The sequence below is a fragment of the Podarcis cretensis genome, assembly GCF_951804945.1.
Source record: "Podarcis cretensis genome assembly, chromosome: 7".
NCBI lineage: Eukaryota > Metazoa > Chordata > Lepidosauria > Squamata > Lacertidae > Podarcis > Podarcis cretensis.
The window spans coordinates 31,657,853-31,678,408 of record NC_137176.1 but is presented as its reverse complement, the minus strand read 5'-3'; the positions used below and the strand labels follow the sequence as shown (position 1 = coordinate 31,678,408).

Sequence of the window (20,556 nt, the reverse complement as noted above, 5' to 3'; positions counted from 1 at the left end):
CTCCCAAGAGGTGAGTGACAACTTGATGAACCAATTTATCATTTAGCTCACCCAGAAATAGCTGGTCCCTGCCATTGCTAGAAGCATTTATTTTTTCATCTGTACCAAAGAAATGGAGTCCACAATTACTATGCAATGCCCTTTACTATGAATCAGAGCAATGTTGACAGAAGATGACTAATAAGGCAGATCAAGTCACTGCAATTAGTAGAAGACTGAAGGCCTAAAATACCCAAAGTGAAACTTTTTCTAGCACATATTCAGCACAATCTTAAGCATGCTTACTCCATTCCACATTCAATGGGGCATAAAACTACAACCTGAATTTGAAAGCCAACTGCAAGCAGATAATTCCTTTCCATGAAGGATTCTGGGACCTCAAGTTTCCATTCTCAGACAAGAAGATATTTAAGATGAACATATATTTGCACAGAAAGAAGGAATTCACAGTCAATAACACCAAAAATAAATCTTTAAAATCATAATAAACTCACCGTTTAGTCTTTTTGTAATTTTCAAGCTGTAGTACTTGCATATGCTTGTATCTTTCCAATTCACACTGTCCACAGAGGTCTTCAAGATAAAGTAAATGATTTTCCATTTCCTTAAAATTTGCTTCCAGTTGGACTGTGTAACAAGATATTCAAATATCAAAATAGGCAAACCATTAGGAACATAATTTGTGGTGATTTTAAAGAAAATTTTATTTATCATGGCAAACAAGTGATGTCTCAAAACTAATCACACTGACTGGGGATACGTCCAATGAGGAAAGAAGGTTCTTCTTCCCTCCTTTTCCCTTCCCACCAACACTCTCCCTCAATACTGGCCTAGGCTTCACTGAACAATCACTACATGAAAGAAGATCCATGTAGAAAAATCTAGTGACTTTATTCCATAAACTTCCTAAGGTGCAATATCCTATGGAGCACACACAGAAGGACCCAGTAGCCACCCATCACAGGGAGAAATCCCTTTCCACTCCACAACACTGATCACGATGTTGTACGGAGAAAGAAGCAACACAGACTATCTGTGTCCACACACACACCAACAGCATTAAACAAAATTTAGTGCTCCGTTATTGCCTGCCCTACTCATGTGGTTGTGAAATATGATGAGTGATCACAGGCTCTTTACAGCATGTTACAGTTGTATGGTCTATGATGATCATCATTGTTTTTACCAACAATTCACAACTCCTGATTATTGCATTGTTTTACTTGCACAACTGTTAAACTTTACATCTATGTTAATTGTGCAATATGTTTTTGTCTATTTAAGGAACCGAGGAATCATTTAAACCCCACATACTGTTTGAGTAGGTTTTTGTACTTACAATGTAGGGTATTTGATTGTTTACATTAAACTATACCATTCAACAGGAAACAAGCAGTCTCAATAAAGGCAGGATCTTCTAAACTTGCATGCTCCACATATGCTGTGACACACACACACAGCCCAACACACACCATGGTTAGGCTGAAAAAAACCACTTCAATAGGTTCCAATGAAATGAAATCCAACCAATTCCAAGCAAATGAAACCAGTTGGTTAGGTTGTTTTTAATCTTAGTTGCTGGGGGGAGGACACAATATTCATGGAGAGTGCAGTTGGGGGGGTGTTAACCATACAAACTGCAGCTGCAATCCCCATCAATATCACCCCAAGAAATTAAGCATAAAACTAAAATGATTTTCCCCAAGCCCAATTGTTTTTGGACGGGGTGAATAGAAGCTGGCCTTTATGTGGTATGTGCTGATGAGTCACACTGTATGCATATAATATATGCAATGGTGCGGGGGGTACATGCAATATGAATTCTGGCCAAGCGAACTCTTGTTTTGGCCCCACCCACCGCTGGCATGTAGTCCCAGATGATTGGCCAAGAGGGAACGTGGTCCTCAATGCTCCCCTCTTCCTCATTCTAGATAGTGATTTCTGGAAAAGTAGCAATTGAGCACCCCCTAGTGGAGACTTTACAAAACTCCAGATAGTTTACATGACCAGGGGTCCCTATTTTCTTACTACCTACAATGAACTTTACAAATGCCAAGCATCTGCCAATTTACTTTTACTCTTTTTTTTTTCAATTGTGCTTTAGAGAGCCTTCCAAATAGTAGAATAACAACTTCTCAAATACTAAAATAATGGCACCAGAGAAGATATCTTATATCATAAAAATTAACAAATGTACATCAATTAACCCCAAGAAGGTAGCAGAAACTTGGAATCAGTGTCTTTAGGGAATACTGAATGAGAGGAAGATTAACAGACTGAAGCTTAATCCAGACAACACAGACATGCTGTTAGTTGGGAATCTATCTGATTTGGATGGAGATATATAACCTGCTCCAGATGGGGCTGCACACTTCCTGAAGAATGAAGTAGACAGCTTGATGTAGGAGAAGTGGTTCTCCTGTATCCAATTTTAACAATAGAGGCCTATGTGGCATTTACAGCCAAGACTAGCTCTCTACATTAGACTTCCCTTAAAGACAGTTTAGAAATTGAAATAGCGTGACCACATATTTGAATCTAACACTGGTTATCAATTTGTGTCTGGACTCAATTGAAGAAGCTCATGCTCTGGGACACTACTATTTAAAGAAACACCTTTGCCCACATTCATACATGGGACTAAATATAATCTTCCAAGTCTTGCTCTTTTATCTCCCAGGGTACCAGAGACAGGACCTTTCTGCAGCAACACCTCAATCATGGAACACTCTCCCTAGGGAAATCTGGCAATCCTCCTCCTTCTGTGCCTTGAAACATTCCTTAAAAGCATTATTATGAATAGTTTTAATTTTTGTATGCCAATTCTTATTATTATACCTTTAATATACCATTATTAAATTTTTAACTGTGATGTTTTAACATTTGTATATTCATAATTTTCAAGCTGCTTAGGGGAAAGCTTCCTAAAAGGTGGGACAAATCTTTAAATAAATAAAGCAGAACACACACACTTACTCAAGCTAGTGGTTGTAGATTCCAAATCTGCTAAAAAACCTGGAATTTGCTGGAGCTGTTCCTGAAGGTCTAGGAGACTGCTTCTCTTCTTCTCCCAGTGAGCAGAAAGCATAACAACTTCACTATCCACCAGCTGCAATGTTTAAAGCCAAGGATAAAACTAACATTATTAAATTTATTTTAACTCTCCAAACCTGATAGGGCTCATGAGTCAGCTGCCAAAGCCTTAAATAGCTACATATTTCAATTCACAATATTTTCAGTGCAAAATACAGATAAAACAGAGATTTCAAATAAAACAAAAATACTATTCAAAGTTATGCTAATGCACTATACTAAATATTTTTCCAAGTTTGCAAAAGTATTCTTCAAGACATACACCTGGCCATGGTCTCTCCAAAAGTGAATGAATGTCATTTACTTTGAAATGCAAATTCTGATTATGATAAACTCTCAATTTAACATTAATTTTAACATGTTGCATTATGTACTCCAATATCCCATAGTCTATTCAGTCATCTCTTTATTACTGCAGGGATGGGGGACCTTTTTCAGACTGAGGTCACATTTGCTCGCAGGCAGCCTTCACAGAGGCAGAGCTGCAAATGTGACTTTTATTCTACAGAATACTACATTCCATCCATGCAAGAGTTAAGTCTCTACACACACACACACACACACACACACACACACACTTACTTTTGCCTTCCATTCCAGCAAGCAAGAGTCATTATCACAGTACAAAATACAGCCAGGCAAAAGCACTTAAGGAGATGCAATGAAGGGCCAGTGAGATACATGACCCAGGGGAAGGGGGTGTGAATGTCTGGGGGGGGGGCTTCAAGAGCCACATTTGGCACCTAGGCCTGAGGTGCCTATTAATATATTCATGTCTTTCCTTTTAACAAGGCAAACCTTTGCAGCTGTACAAGTTGAAAGACAACAATTTTTTTTGAAAAATATTGGAACAATAGATTTTAACTGAGAATACAATTGTAAATTCAGGTATCAAATCAAAGTTTATGCCAATTCAGCAATTATTTCTGCTACACATTTTAAAGTTTAAAGTTTATAAAACCTTCTGCTGAAATTTCAGTTAGATATTTGGTATTCTGTAAGTATCCAAGGCATGCCACAGCTTAGAAAACCAGCTAATCATGAACATGGAACTCCTTGACGTTGTCATCAATACTGTAAGTTAGGTTTAATTCTATAATATATTTTGACATTTGAAGCCTAATATATTTAAACAGGAATATGCCAAAGAAAAGTATATTTATGTACGGTGTATGTGTTTTACTTACAGAAACAATATATAATGAAGCACAACTAGTTTCTATTTGCAAGTAGTCAGATTGATTTGAGTTCTGATTTGATGACATGTGGCTATATTTCTATTGCTCTTAAACCAGTTCAGGAAGCAAATGTATATGAATTATTTTATTTTTGTTGGTGATCATCTTGAGTTTTGCAAAGGTTTTTAATTATTACATTAGAATCCTACCCTTCCTCCAAAGCTCCCTATTAGTATTAGTTATATGAATTTAGAAGCATGCTGAAGATTTACAGCTATGTAGCCCACATGCTCCCCAGAAATACAGACATATCAATTTGCAGGAACCTGTACAACCCCATTATTCTGTGAGTAGCATGCCACTTCAATTTCCCTGCCATGTACATTTGTGTGAACATAGCCAAGCACTTCAGTTGAACATCCATCAAAGTCAAGTGAAGAGAGAACATTTAACTCAAGTGAAGGTGTGGAAGTGCTGGATGGTTGCCTGCAATTAATAATGTACTGGATGTGGGGGGTGAATAAACTAAGGCTCCTCTAGGTAAGGCATGCATGTTGCAAGCACGTGGTTTGTCTGGGCCAGCAGAGAGGTAGAGGTAGCTGGGTGGGTGGGTGATTTTCAGCTGACATGGATGGAGCTGCATTCTACATAAAATATCAGGTTCCCAGTTAAGTAATGCTGATCAACGTTCAGGATTCTTTCAAACAGATGTTACATGGTGAATTCTCATTTATATGAGAGAGATGTGTACCTTCCTAAATGCAAAATACCTAAACAACTGCAAAGTAGTTTTTAAACAAAATGTTTGTATGTTAGTTAGTTAGTTAATGTTTTACCTCTCCAGCTTTTGCACATTCTTTTGCTCCTCTGTGAAGAGTTGCCCAAGTATCTTCATATCTTCACAAAAGAAAACAGTGATATCATTGGACTTATACTTAAGGTTATGGCCACAAGCTCACCTAGCTGTCCTGAACTAAAGTGCTTATTTGCCGTTAGAAAATATATATATAGCTACCAAGAAAAACTACTGTTTATAATGTATTAAGTCAAACAATCTTGAACTCAAAGCACTCGGGATGTCAAGGCTTAGAAAGCAAGCATTTTTTCAGAATTTTGCAGAGATTAATTGCACAGTTCTATGCACATCTATTTGGTAGCAAGTATTGTGGAGGATTCTGCAGGATTGCAGCTTAAGATCACAATATGAAAACATGTTTATATTTAAAAACTCCCGTTAGCACTGGAGCCTTATCCAGATTCACATTTCTTAAGCTCTTAGAAACCACAAGGTCTAAAACCTGGGCCAATAACACAACTTTTAAATGTAAGCCAAATTTCTTAGATAAGCAGTTACCCTACACAGCTAAACAAGGCTTAGAGGGGTTCGAGACTACTGAAGAATTGCCAGAAACAAACCACACATTCACAAATAAAACATAGAAGAATGAAAAATCCTTAATTTTCCTTAAAAACAAGGGTATGGTTTCCCTATCTTCATCTTAGCCATGCTTAACCAGGCTGCCCTTCCAGTAGTGTTTGTGCTCAAGCCCCACTGAACTCAATGGGACTTATGTTTTTAGAAATGCATACTAAGTTTTTTGTTCTACTTTAGCTCCATATAAGTAACCAAATGCTAACCATACTAAGGTATCAATAGGATGAATGAAAACACTTTTAAAAAGAATTATTTTTTTGCTACTGAATATTGAAGTAAACAAGGGGAGCAAGGCAAAGTGCTACAGTACAGTCCTTACTAACTACATCCATGCCTCTAGAAAAATAAACAAGAATTATAAATAACTGAAATTCAACAGGAGTTTAAATGACAGAATTTACTTGCTCAATAAGAGTAATCCAGCAGAAAACTCTGGTGAACACTGTATAGTCCTGTAATAAAAAATAACAGAATGTGTTAGTTAAGTGTTGAAGTCCTACAGTACTTTTCTAATTAATATTTACATCACAAAGCTACCTTTTTTACATTGCTGTTGCAAATATTAACAATTATACAACAACTTATACTGAAAATTTTCAAAAAAAATTAACAGAAAATCTGCTAATATAAGCTTCTTAATGTTATTCAATAGAACAGATTACAGTATTTGTTATGCTATGTAAACGTCATGCAATAAATTGAATTTTGCTTATGCAATTTTTATAAATCATGATTTAAGAATATCCAACAGCACCTCTGCTTGCTTATTTTAGCCTCTTTTGATTTGTCGCTCAAGGTCTTCAGCCTAAAACACACACAAAGGAAAAGCAGTGAGACTCAAAATAAGGCAATTTATTAAGGTTTATTAAGTGTTTCCCCCCTCTTCTGCATTTCTCCTGCCACCTATAAACCTCACTGGATAGATCAGTCCAGCTCCTCCACCTATTTTGATACTTCTCCAGCCCCCCATTTCTCTGGTATCATATAACTCCATGCCACTTAGTCAGCTTAAACCATGGAGCAGGGAAGGACTGTAAATAATTTAAATAAATAAAAATGCTTAACTGCCAAATAATATCACAGATAACTCAGTTCTGCCCTACCTAACATAAAGCTTGCCCCCCATCCTGGCTACGCCCATGAAAGAGGGCCTGTCACATTATAAGCTTGGTGAAAATATTCATGCTAGCCATTAGTGAATCAATCATTGTAATGTACCCAGGCACACTAATGACTCAGGCCTGGGTATACTAGCAGGCATACTCCAACTTTCTCATTATACTTCAAAGTCAACAAGAACATAGCTTTATTCCACATATGAACAAGAAGAGTGGTAGCTGGTGGTGCTCACTGGTTCTGGTAAGGCAGAGATCAGGAGATCAGAGGCATGGCGTGGGGGGAGTCCATGGGGGCCATGGCCCCAGGTGTAATTTTGTGAGGGGATGCAAACAGGTACCCCCACAGCAGTCCCCTTTGAGTGAGAAGCTGAGCCTGGCCGTAGCACCACTCCTGGGTCAGGTCTGAGCCAGGGGAGGAAAGCATGAGAATGGGTGGCAATGCTGCTGCCTAGCTTCCTTGGCTACGGTGCACCTTGCACCTGGCCGCAGCAGCTCTGCCACTGGGTCACGTCTGACCCAGCAACAGAGAGCTACGATGGGGCGCGTCCAGCCACAGCGACTCTGCCGCCAGGTCATATCTGACCCAGCGGCAAAGAGCAAGAGAGTGGGCAGCAATAATGCCACCCACCCTTCTCAGCCGCAGAGCACCTTGCGCCCAGCCACAGCAGCTCCACTGCCAGGTCAGGCTTGATCAGACAGCAGAGAGCAGGAGTGTAGGTGGCAATGATGCTGCCCACCCTCCTCGGCCAAAGCGCACCTTGTGCCTGGTTGCGGCAGCTCTGCCGCTGGGATAGGCCTGACCCAGTGGTGAAGAGCAGGAGGAGAGTGGGCGGCAGCTTCCCCAGCCCTATCCTTCCTCGGACTGTGGCGCCTGGTAGGGCACCCTCTGCCCCCCACAGAGGTGCATTCCCGCACCTACCCTGGGCAGCGCAGGCATACACTCTGCCACTGCAGGAGACCAACAGTAGGTGGAACTACAGTCAATGCCTGGCAGAGCCTATTAACAATATCCTCCCCCCCCCCATGTGTTCCCCAAGGGCAACACTGAGACTGCAGAGGAAGAAGCTGACAGGCAGTGCTACCCCTTGGCCTGATTGGAAATAAGAGGGAGACAGGTGGGAACGAGGACAGACTGAGATTGGTGGTGCAGTGCCCCATTCGCCCAAATGAACAGGGGCTCCCCTGGTAACATCGAAAACAGCCCTTATAAGCAGCACAATTGGAAACTAGTACTGTATCTATCTTCTATCAGCGTTTTTAAAAAGCAGGCCAATAAAATCACACAAACTGGAAGGTGGAAGAGTACAAAGTGTGAGTCCCAAACCTTTATCATTAACTTTTATATACTCTCTCTCTGTTTGTATATGTATATGTGTGTGTATATATATATATATATATCACACAAACTGGGGACTGGAAGGTGGAAGAGTACAAAGTGTGAGTCCCAAACCTTTATCATTAACTTTTATATACTCTCTCCTCTCTCTCTGTGTGTGTGTATGTATGTGAATATATATATATATATATATATATATATATATATATATATATTAAAAATGCATTTTTTAAAAAAGGAAAGGGGTCCTATTGGTTGGGCTCTTGTTCCAAAACGAGCTTACCTTACAGGTAATGTACTCTGATAGGATAGCAATCAGTTGCAACCTAGCAAAAGCTCCAATCCCTTTTGCACGATCAGGTGATAAGCAGCCTGAGTGATTTATTATTTTTAACAACACCGAATTACCAAGTCCAAAGTTCATTTAGCAACATTGGGAAGGAAGGCGGGACATGGGAAGTGACTCTTATTCAGCACTAAAGTAGCCAAGAACTAATTGACAGCGCGTGGTTTTCGTGCAGCACCCCTGGTGCTATTTGCGGCAGCGTATTAGAAAGAAGAAAACCCGAGGCGGGACACGCCACTCGCCCCGTCCTCACAACACGCATCTGGTGTCGGTAGTTACCAGGCAATCTGCCCACAAACGCAAACGCACTTCTTACACCGCCACACGACGCGCGTTTACTCCGAAGTAAAGCCCCAGTGAATTCCGCCACGGGGCTCATTCCCAAAGTACCTCAAAAGTCGCCTCCTTCCTAGGGGGCTTTTTAACCGCAACTTTCCGCGGCAAACCCTCAACGCCCCACGGCGCGTCCCTCGTCAGCGGAGCCCCGAAGGGCAGCCCCTTACTCCGCCAGCAACCCGCCCCGCACGCCGGCTCTCCCTTCCCTCAGCACCTCAGGGACTTTCAGGAACTTTATCGCGGCAGCGGAGGCGGCAGTTAACTCACCCCGAGGTCAAATCCTGCTGGACGCTCAGCAGCCGCTCGCGCAGGCTCTCGAACATCTTCTCCTCCCTCCCTCCCTCCCTCCCCCTCTCGGCCCGCGCGACACAACAAGCGGGAAGGAGGACTCCTCGGAGCCCCCCACTGCGGCACCCGGAGAAGCGCGGGACGCGGCGGGGAGGGGGGAGAGGCGGGGCTTCCCGCGCAGGGGCCCAACGGCCACACAGCCCAACCGTCGGCGGTTCCTCCTCGCGCTGTGCCTGTCAAGAGAAGCCCCGCCCACCCGAGCCGCCCAAACCAACCGCTCGCCGGGGAGAAAAGGAAAGAAACGAAGGCCCGCTCGGGTCGCAGAGAGATATACATACTGCATCTATGAAAGAAAAATAGAGAGTGAAGTGTCGCTTTGTCAGGATAGGGAGTTTCCGGGTTTCCATCAGAGAAGTCGTCTTCCCCGGGACGGAAGTGAGAACTGCCCCCTCCCCAATCTATGGACAAGTTTAGAATCAGGAGTGATGTTATGTTGCTCTAAATGGATGTATACTTTATATTTTACTTTCTTTGTATTTTTCCCCTCGCTGTTTTATTTGATGTTTTAATGTAAACCGTTTTGAGGGTTTTTTCCCTTAAAAATATAAAGTGGCATAGAAGATATATTAGTAGTATTATCTTTGCTGCTGTTGCTGCTTGTTAATTATAATATTGCACGAGCTTTCACAGGGCCCCACTGCATAGGGTGGTTCCCTCCGATCTCCCCCCCCCCCCGCCCCATAAAAGCAGTCGAAGAGTGACGTTCCTGCTGTTTCAAATTCGGCTCTTGTTTGTGTGGGAAATCTTGTTTGCTTGTTTATGCGAATATTCCAGTCCCAATAATACGTTTCAGCTGTCTCAGCGAAGAAGTGGAGAGGGAGGAAGACACCAGTGAAGAATTCAGAAGTTGAGGCTACGTGTCACTCCACCGTTTTCATAGCTCTGTCGGCGAGATAGAGCGATCTCTTTCACATCACGCGCACGTGACTCGGTCTTACTTTAACCCGCAGCGTCTCGGTATTTATCGCAATTGAATGAACAGAAGCGCGTGACTGAGTCGTTTTAGGCGTGCGCATAGAAAATCGACGTCGTAGGACTGATGCTAGGATTGGCTGAAGGGCATAAACGGTGGCAGATGCTATTAATTAGAGCCGTTTGATGGGGAGGCGTTATACCGTTTACTGGTTTTGTTTTTATGTCTAGCCTAAATATTCAGTAGTATTCATCTTGTTGCAGCTCTCTGACAGATTAAAACGAAACCATGGAAATGATTAGATGAGAAAACTGCCTAGTATTAATACTTTTGGCCGCTTGCTCTCCAGGGTTTCATGCATAAGTTTCCCAGCCCGTATAGCAGAGGAGAGTATCAGACTATTTGATAGAATTTACCCTTCATCAACATGGGGGTGGGGGGTGGAATATATGGGTTTGCACAAACATACAATTTTGAAGAATATTTGGCATATAAGTACAGTATAATAATAATAATTCTAATAATACTGTAATACTCTGCTTTCACGAACCACCCTCATCTGTTCAAAGTTTTATTTCACATACTTTATCTCAGAAGTCATTAAATTACTTTTATGAAATAAACCAGTATTATCCTATATCACAGGCCAGAGGATTAGGGTGTAATCCACACTGCAGTACCTTTCATTTGTGAGGCAGCATTGTGCTGGGTTTTTGTTTTTTTGCAAATGCAACTGCTGCTAATGTGGCACACTGGAAAACAATGTTGTATCTTCTCAGTTTATAATAACTTTCCAGAGTGTGTGCCATTGTAAAGTGCAATAAAAAGTATTAGTGTCTTAAGTCACTTGTACTGCATCTTTTATCACACAATGTGAGAAGTGCTTGAAAATGGGTCCTAATACCTGCTTTCACAATAAAACAGGCAAGTCCCTCTGGAGAGGTATAGTAATAGCAAAAACCACTAGAGGGCAGAGCAGAATCAGGAAAGTACCTGATCTTAAGGAAAACGAAACTCCCTGTGGATTGAAGTGGGGGGCAGCGGTCCTAGTTTTAATTACTGTAAATTGACTTTAAACTACTTGGAATTAATGTGCTTCTAAACCCTGATTTAAATTGGTAATTGTTTATTGCTGATTTTCACTAATAAACGCTGCAGAACACTGAGCTGGTACTGAGTCATGCACTCGGAGGGCATTATGCAATTTAAATATTTCTTCATTTGGTTTCGGCCAGCTATGAAGACTGGACTCCAAAAGCATCTGCTTTAGCCCCTTGTGAGCGGAATATTTTTATATCTATCAGAGTTCACATTTTCAAGATACTGTTGCAGTGTAAAACTAGAGTAGAGTGTGTGTGTGTGTGTGTGTGTGTGTGCGTGCTTGTTTGTTTGTTTGTTTTAAATTGAGATTATGTGACAGAATCTGTGTGCACATGTTCTGCTAAATTCTGTTTATTGTTGCCTGAGATTATAGGCCACTTGCACTTCTCTAAACTCAGATATAAAGAAAAGGTAACAATGCTCATCTTTTGTTTTTCTTCTTTTGTATCCCTGAGTTCTTTCTGATTTTTGATAGCCATATTTCAAGTAAATCCACTGAAAACGAGTATGACTTAGTTGACTGTTACCCTTTTTTATTTGGCATTAACCTTGTTCTCTTGTTTTGTTGTTCTCCAGGCAATCCCTTGCAGTTTACCCAGAGCATAAAGCCAGCTCTCCAAGCCTCTGCTTCCCCCTGAGAATAGGGCAAATCCCTGGCTTTACTATTCTGGGCTTAGACTTCCAAGAGCATGGAAGCCAAAACAAAGTAGCTGCATGGGGATTCCTGAATTTCGAGGGTGGCAATCACACACTGACTAATGCAGTTGTGAAACTTTAAAAAGAAAACTTTAAAAGTTTTAAAAAGCAAAGAGATGTCTAACATTTTTCCTGCAGTCAGGACACTTCCACAGTCCCACAGTCAGTTTAGTTCCAAAGTACCCTTCCACTCCAATATTGAGCTCAAAAGGAGTGGGGCAATCTTCAGGTTTCAAGCAGAAGACACAGCACTAATTGGCCAGCTCCCATGCTGTCACCAGTAAAGCTTCCTGCACCAAACCCCAGAGCAGTTTTGAAAAAATTTCCTTTCATGACTCCTTGGCTTATTCTAAAGAATGCTACGTGCGTATTGTTTTATGAGCTATGCTGTCTTGTTCTTTCAAGACAAAGCTCTTTAGCTTTGGCATAGTTTTTAGACACTAGCAAGGAATGCTAATTAATGAGCAGTCAAGGCCAGCTTGAAATGCAGATCACACTTGAGCTCTGCCAATGTGGGAACAAACTAGTGTGGCAAAGAGGGCTGAAATAAACAGTTTTGCTCTTTGAATGCGGAGAATAGAGTGAGAAAATGGTCTGGGTTTGGAGCATGTTGGGGAAACATAGCCAAGAGGTTTCTGGCTATTGTAGCAATTCATGGGGCTATTGAAGAGCTGGGCTGATTTGCTCAGGGATCAGGGATATTTCCACCCTAGGCGATTACTGTAAACTAGTACTTCTCAAACTTTTTGCAGTGGCATAAGCCTTCACATCAAACAAAATGTCAGGGCAACCCTTCCAGCAAATTCTTTTAAAAATAACTTTTAAAATGTCTACTACTAACGGCACCAAACAACATAATGCTGATTTAAAATAAATAGTGTTTTCAGATCAATTTTATTCTGAATTTAACAATATTACAAACACCTTATGTAGTGATCGTGATTAATAAAATTAATACTGAATGAAAATTGGGGAGGGAGTTGAGCACTGGAAGAGCCAGAAAAGGAGAGTGGCAACCTCAAAAAGCAGCAACTCTGGCAGCAAAGTTATTGAAAGTTTCCGTCTCCTGGTCTCTGATGGAAAATGCCTTTGTTTTGTTATGTTTGTGATCTTTAAGGCCTAGGCTTGTATCAGAGATACTTCTTCACCTAAAGGAGCAGCATGTTTAACCCCTGCCATCAAGCTGCAGCCCAGTGGAAGATGCTAAGAGGAGGGACAATGTATTCCCATGAAGAGTGTTTGAACAGCACATTTAACCCAGTAGGGGGTGCGGTCAGGGCAGCATGGCTTTCCTGGCTTTCCAGCGCTTTATGTTACTGCCAGCTGCTGAGATGGCGAGGTAGTGGTCACAGCGCCAGGAGTACCAGATTGGCCCTGCTGCTGTCCTCTCACCATGCTAAGCTCCCCACTGCCTCCCCTCTTGTAACCAGTAATGAAACATGGCCTTCGGAGGCCAGGTAACCAATGCCACCCCACTGGCCGCTAGTGATGCAGCCCTTGAAAAGCACAGTGAGGGGCAAAGGGAAAGGGAAGGGATCTCCAGGGCAATGGTTTGAGTGGTGCATTTAATCCCCATGACTGCAGCTCAATGAGAATCGCACATTGTGCATGCTTGTCTGCAATTACAGCTGCATTCTTTGCAGATCCACTTGGACTGCTTTGTGGAACTCCAGGGCTCTGCAGAAAATAGCTTGAGAAATGCCGTTGTATACTATCCATGCTTTGTTCATTCACTTTTTACATTATGTGATAAAACCATTGTCTAGCTTTCCACGTGCTTGTTTCTCCTTCAGACCACAAAAAATTCTGACTTTTTGTTGTTGAAAGACAACAGTAGTTGCATTTTCTTCACAGGTGTAAATTTCCATAGTGTTTATATACATATATGCTGTTCTGATTGTTCCACAAGTGCCAGCCAGAATGATAAGCCCTCTCCTAACCTTGCATGCTGTTCTGGTAGTTCCTCTGACACACACACACTCACACACACACACACACACACACGAAATTGTGAGGAGGCACAAAGAGGGAGGAATGGTGCGATTGTCTCACTGTAGTCTCAGAAGACCTTATGCTGGCTTCTGCTGACGGGACTCATTAAGTGAATCCCGTCCATTATAAATATTATTCTAAACAAATAAATATATAATGGATTCATAGATAAAATAATCATATTTACTTACAAACCCACATATTTTTTTTGAAGAAGAATCTAATAGTTCATCAAAATTTATATGGAACACTTTGATTGTTCTACTTTTTTGAGTACAAACAATCCTATTCAGATATACTGGTAATGTTCTTCAGCTATACAAAGAGTGTTATCACAGGATCTCTTGGGAGACCATATTTCTGTCAGAACAGATTCCCAAAAGGTCCTGACAGTTGGGCCTGCCCATGTGAAATGAAATATGTTTGCCTCAGGGGTCCTACAGTTTTAGCTTTGGTTCTTAGCCCCTGAGTACATTTTATTCAGTCTAGCAAGCGAGAGTCAGATTGTCCTCCTGTTTTCCCTGTTCGTCTTTTCTTTTCAGAACATTAAAAATCAATCTCTCTCTCTCTCTCTCTCTCTCTCTCTCACACACACACACACACACACACACACTCCCTCTGTGTTATGTACTGGGTTGAATAGGATCCAAACTGCAGCAGTCTGATTGGCCCTAGAACAATAGGATCCAAAAGGCAGCAGCCTGATTGGTCCTAGAACAATAGGATTCAGAATGCAGCAGTCTGATTGGTCCTAGAACAATGCAGCAGTATGATTGGTTGGCAGGAACTACCCAATCATGCTCCAGATAGAAGTGAATCCACAACCTGATTGGCTTACAGTAGAATTCCGGAATTAGCCAATCATGTGCAGCCCATTGTGTAAATAATGTATATAAAGCAGATACCTTGAGGGGACTTTCATTCGTTCCTCCTCACCACTATGAGCTGAATAAAGAGCATGAAATCACTTTGCGACTCTGAGTATATTTCACTGGCGACGAAGGTGGGATCCCGCTGAGCTGACTGCCACACACAGCACCGCAGCACCGCCACCTGCCGCATCGCTGCCTCGCACCGTGTATCCAGGCTTCAGCTCCGGGACACAAGGAACTCAGAATGGCAACCAACAGCAGCTTTTCGCCGTTCAACCCAGCATCTGGAGACTGGGAAGCATACGCCTCCCGTTTCACCTTCCTCCTAGAAGCCAAAGGGGTCACCGATGAAGAAGACGCCAAGAAGAGGGCAATATTCTTCAGCGTCTGCGGAGAGGAGACGTTTGAAATCGCCCGGGCTCTCCTTGCGCCTGAAGACGTCGCTACTGTTCCATACAAAACAATAATGGAACAGCTGAAGGGGCACTTTTCGCCGCAGCCCTCAGTGGTGGCTCGTCGAAATGCCTTCTACGCAAAGCGGCAAGCCCCTGGGGAAACCATAACTGGGTTTGTGACCTCTCTCCGCCAAGCCGCCCGGTTCTGCAACTTCTCAGAGCTGGAGAACATGCTTCGTGACCGCCTCGTCGGTGGCCTGAGGGATGAGAAGCTGCAACGACGCCTCTACGCTAAGAAGGACCTAACGTTCCAGGTCGCTCTGGAGGAGGCCCTGGCAACGGAAGCTGCCGAGAGGTCGACGCAAGAGGCACGGCCGAGCCAGCCATCCCAACCGAGGGTCCACCATGAAGACCTCACCGACGACTCAGGATCCAACAGGGAGGAGGTGCACCGAGTACAGCAGCGCACTCAAGCAGCCCACATACCACAGCTGCCTCGACGAGAAGGAGGGAACTGCGCAAGCTGCGGAGAAAGTCACGAGAGGAGGACCTGCCGTTTCCGCAACGCAGAGTGCAGGCAGTGCAGAAAATCGGGACACATCGCCCGGGTGTGTCGGGCTCGGCCCACCCGACGCCAGGCATCAGATGACCAATCCAAGAGCCCCAGGTCCCGGGGCCCAACGCACCAAGGCAACTCGACTGAGCTCACGGACTTCCAGGTATACCAGTTGCCCCACCCCAATGTAGAGAAAATTTATGTTGACGTACAGATAGAGGGGGGCCCATGCCGCATGGAGCTGGACACGGGTTCAACTCTATCCATAATCTCGGCAAGGACCTTAAGGAAACTGTGTCCTACTGGGGGTCCCAAACTCAGGCCGGCCCCATTCACCCTCCGGGACTTCCAGAAACGTAAGGTCCCCACAATGGGGGTGGGGACCTTCAGGGTGCAATACCGAGGGCGGACGCGGCAACTGGAATTGCTGGTGGTCAAGGGCCCCTACATTAGCTTACTGGGATTGGCATGGTTTGGACCACTGGGGCTAGCCGTCACTGGGGTGAACCACACTAGCTTACAAGTGGACGTGGACGCCATATGCAAGGAATTTCCGGGGGTTTTTGATGGGAAATTGGGACAGTATACGGGCCCCCCAATTGCTCTACAGCTTGACCCCGCAGTACGACCGGTCAGGCTCAAGGCCCGCCGGGTCCCGTTCGCCCTGAAACCCCGTATAGACGAGGAATTGGACCGGCTTGTGGAGCAAGGAGTGCTGGAGCCGGTGCCTAATGCCCCCTGGGAAACCCCAATTGTCACACCCGTCAAGCCTAATGGTTCGGTCCGCATCTGCGCAGACTACAAATGTACCATAAACAAGGCCCTTACGGCCCATGCATACCCAGTGCCAGTGGTCAGCCATGTTCTTGCCACCCTGGCTGGGTCGAAAATTTTCGGCAAGCTGGACTTGGCCCAAGCATATCAACAGCTGCCAGTAGATGAGGCCACAGCAGAGGCACAGACGATTGTGACGCACAGAGGAGCATTCAGGGTAAAGCGGCTGCAATTCGGTATCAGCGTGGCACCAGGCATATTCCAGAATCTAATGGACTCTCTACTTAAAGGGATTCCTGGCGTCACCCCCTTCTTCGATGATGTGTTGATTGCCGGGCCCACACCAGAGGAGTTTGAGGACCGCCTCCGCACCGTTCTGCACCGTTTCCAGACGGCGGGTCTCAAGGTGAAGCGGGAAAAATGTCTACTAGGAGTGCCTCAGGTGGACTTTCTGGGATTTATGGTGGACGCAGAAGGGGTCCACCCGACTGGGGACAAGGTACGGGCCATTTGTGATACCCCAGCGCCCAAGAACAAGACTGAACTTCAGGCCTTCTTGGGACTATTGAACTTTTACCATTCCTTCCTTCCCCACAAGGCGGCGGTAGCGGAGCCCCTACACAGACTCCTGGACAAGCGGGCCCCTTGGGTGTGGGGCCAGCGCCAGGAGGCCGCATTCCAGGCAGTCAAGGACTTGCTTGTCTCAAACTCGGTCTTGGCACACTTCGACGAGAGGCTGCCGGTGGTGCTAGCATGCGACGCCTCACCCTATGGCATTGGCGCTGTCCTGGGACACCAACTCCCAGATGGAAGAGAGGTACCGGTGGCATACTTTTCCCAGACACTCAACGCAACCGAGCGGAACTACTCGCAAATCGACAAGGAGGGTCTGGCAATCGTGAAGGGAGTAAAAAAATTCCATGATTTCTTGTACGGGCGGCCCTTCACCGTGGTGACTGACCACAAGCCGTTGCTTGGCTTGTTTGCCCCTGAAAAGCAGACCCCCCAAGTGCTGTCTCCTCGCGTCCTCAGGTGGTCAATTTTCCTTGCCAGCTACCAGTATGCACTGATTCACCGTCCGGGGAAGGCGATGGGCCATGCGGACGCCCTCAGCAGGCTACCACTACCGGAAACAGGCCTCGACCCAGCACCTGCACAAGAGGTTATGAGCCTGGAGCTGCTTCCTGACCGCCCCATTCAGGCACAAGAAGTTGCACACCATTCCAAGAAAGATAGGGTCATCTCCCGGGTCCTGGACTGGGTGTGGAGGGGATGGCCCAGCAGCAGCCCCGGGCCAGAATTTGCCGGCTACACAACCCGCAAACATGAACTGTCGGCCCACAAGGGGTGCCTGTTATGGGGAAGCAGGGTCGTTGTTCCCCAGCCCCTCCGCAAAAGGGTCCTCACAGCCCTACACGAGACACACCCAGGGGTAATAAGAATGAAGGCCCTTGCCAGGAGTTATGTGTGGTGGCCAGGGATCGACGGAGAGATAGAGGCCTGGGTCAAACACTGCCAGGCCTGCCAAGAATCCCGCCCAGATCCCCCAAGGGCCCCAGTCCAGTCCTGGGAGTCCGCCCGAGCACCATGGTCACGCCTGCATGTGGACTTCGCTGGCCCCTTTCAGGGGAAAACATTCTTCATAGTGGTGGACTCCTACACCAAATGGCTGGAAGTCGCACTGGTACCGTCCACTTCTACGTCCGCAGCCATCCGGGTACTACGCAGGCTGTTTGCAACCCACGGGCTCCCTGACACTCTCGTCTCAGACAACGGGACTGCATTTACGTCAGGAGAATTCCAAACCTTCACAACGCAGAACGCCATCCGCCACATCCGTTCAGCGCCATTCCACCCTGCCACCAATGGCCAAGCAGAACGCATGGTGCGGACCACCAAGGACACCCTTCGCCGTATGACACAAGGGGATTGGGAGTACCGCCTTGCCACATTCCTTCTAGCACAGCACAGCACCCCCAGCTCAACGACTGGCCGGAGCCCCGCTGAACTACTAATGGGTCGGCGCCTTGCAATCAGATTGGACCGCCTTCACCCCGATAGAGCTCAGGATGAGGCAGTGGTGGGGGAAGGCAAGAACCCCCGGACCTTCGAGGCTCAGGACCCAGTGTACGCAAAGAATTTTGGGGCAGGCCCAGCATGGGTACCCGCCACAGTCACCAGGGTCACTGGCCCCGTGTCGTATGAGGTGCTAACGGATGGGGGGCAATGCTGGCGCCGCCACTGCGACCAGATACGGCGACGATTCCCAGGAGAAAACCAGGAGGAGGAAAGGGCAGAGGAGTCCCAAGGGAACAGAGGGGCAGTGAGGCCCATAGAGCACGAGGGGCCAGCAGGAGAGGCAGAATCAGTAAATACAGAGAGGACCTGCGAGGCCGAAAGGACACCGGAACCAGAACCACGACTGAGTGAGCCGGTTGCGCCAGACCAAACAGCCCCATCACAGCCAGCATCCTTGGAACACGAGCCAGAACCTGAACCCCGGACCAGGGAACACCCCAGGCCGCAACGCACACGTAGGCCGCCGGCGTACCTCGAGGACTATGAATGCGACCTCCCGGGCAGGACTGGAACTTAGAGGGGAGGGGTGTTATGTACTGGGTTGAATAGGATCCAAACTGCAGCAGTCTGATTGGCCCTAGAACAATAGGATCCAAAAGGCAGCAGCCTGATTGGTCCTAGAACAATAGGATTCAGAATGCAGCAGTCTGATTGGTCCTAGAACAATGCAGCAGTATGATTGGTTGGCAGGAACTACCCAATCATGCTCCAGATAGAAGTGAATCCACAACCTGATTGGCTTACAGTAGAATTCCGGAATTAGCCAATCATGTGCAGCCCATTGTGTAAATAATGTATATAAAGCAGATACCTTGAGGGGACTTTCATTCGTTCCTCCTCACCACTATGAGCTGAATAAAGAGCATGAAATCACTTTGCGACTCTGAGTATATTTCACTCTGACAGAATGCAACAGCAGTACAATCTCCACAGGTGCAAATCACTAAAGCGATACTCTTATGCCTTTTAAAAGAGGCATAGTGGAAGAGCAACTGGGCAGCCCTAGGAGTTGCCAGTCCACAGCCACCCTAAGACTACTTATGTGTGTCCAGTTCTCTGCTTACTTAACTTATCCACTTGTAAATTTTACAAAGGCATCCTAAGACCCAAACATGGTGCTCAGTGCTAAAGTGAATGTTCCATCAGTGCAAGGATTCTCTTCTACCCACCAGCACAACAAAAATAAATAAATCTGTTCTAAAATTTTCCTTAACCTCCTGGAACAGATTTGGGGAGAGCCCAGGGGGTGCGTGGAGGGAAGAGAGGAAGGGGAAATGCTTATTATTATTGGCTGCTGTCAACCTTCATTTCTCTTTGTTTCTAGGCTCACATTCTGCTTCATTAGCTGCTGCTTGTGAAATGGAGAGGAAATTGAGTAAGATAGCATCACATCATGTGCCCTTTCTTTACATGGCAAATGACCCTCTTGAGAGTGTCTTGCTCAAGGAGGCGGGGAGCTGTAAACAGTGTTATGTAACCCATTTAAGTCGGGACTCGGGAACCAAATGAGAGATGGGGAGAAGAAAACTGGTTATGTATGGTAAATGTTCACTTTCCCAATAAATATATGTTTTTTAAACACTTGACTTTAACTTCTTTTAATTAGTATTCCTTTGAAATTACTGGGCACTTGAGGAAAAGACCCCCTGGGCAGCTTTCCCCCATCAGGAAGTGGCAGCTGGAAAGGGCTCTGCTAAAGTGTTGCCCTCACAGTTAATTGGGACTTAAGTCTTCATTTGTGCAATTAAATGCTGCATATATGCTAATAGTGTTTTTGAAGCTCTTCTATGCTTCAGGAAGAGGGTGATGAAAAAAGAAAAAGCTAGTGCTTTCTGCGACTTTCTACTGGTTAAAAGAGCAGCCTCATTCAACTTAAGGCAATATATTGGGAAATCAGCATGGAACAGGGGAGAACAGAATGAGCTTTCAGAAGTAACTGGAATCTGATTTTTATCTGCTTAGTTTCCATAAGATACCACTTCAACTAC

At 45.1% G+C, this 20,556-nt stretch overlaps 1 protein-coding gene and 1 long non-coding RNA gene across 2 annotated transcripts in view; one reads left to right on the top strand and one right to left on the bottom strand.

Annotated features, from left to right (window-relative positions):
* DTNBP1 (dystrobrevin binding protein 1) overlaps positions 1–9,361 on the bottom strand; it is a 46,148-nt gene extending 36,787 nt beyond the window's left edge. The window contains exons 1-6 of the mRNA XM_079983317.1: positions 9,110–9,361; positions 6,461–6,511; positions 6,108–6,158; positions 5,108–5,168; positions 2,977–3,109; positions 495–627 (exon numbers count right to left, since the gene is read on the bottom strand). Coding sequence (XP_079839443.1) covers positions 495–627; positions 2,977–3,109; positions 5,108–5,168; positions 6,108–6,158; positions 6,461–6,511; positions 9,110–9,165 — 485 coding nt within the window. The 5' untranslated portion in view covers positions 9,166–9,361. The remainder of the gene's footprint in view (positions 1–494; positions 628–2,976; positions 3,110–5,107; positions 5,169–6,107; positions 6,159–6,460; positions 6,512–9,109) is intronic.
* Positions 9,362–10,987: 1,626 nt separating this feature from the next.
* On the top strand, positions 10,988–12,235 carry LOC307219825. The gene is made up of 2 exons (XR_013840585.1): positions 10,988–11,379; positions 11,781–12,235. It is a non-coding gene; the product is annotated as an uncharacterized lncRNA (long non-coding RNA).
* Positions 12,236–20,556: the final 8,321 nt, after the last annotated feature.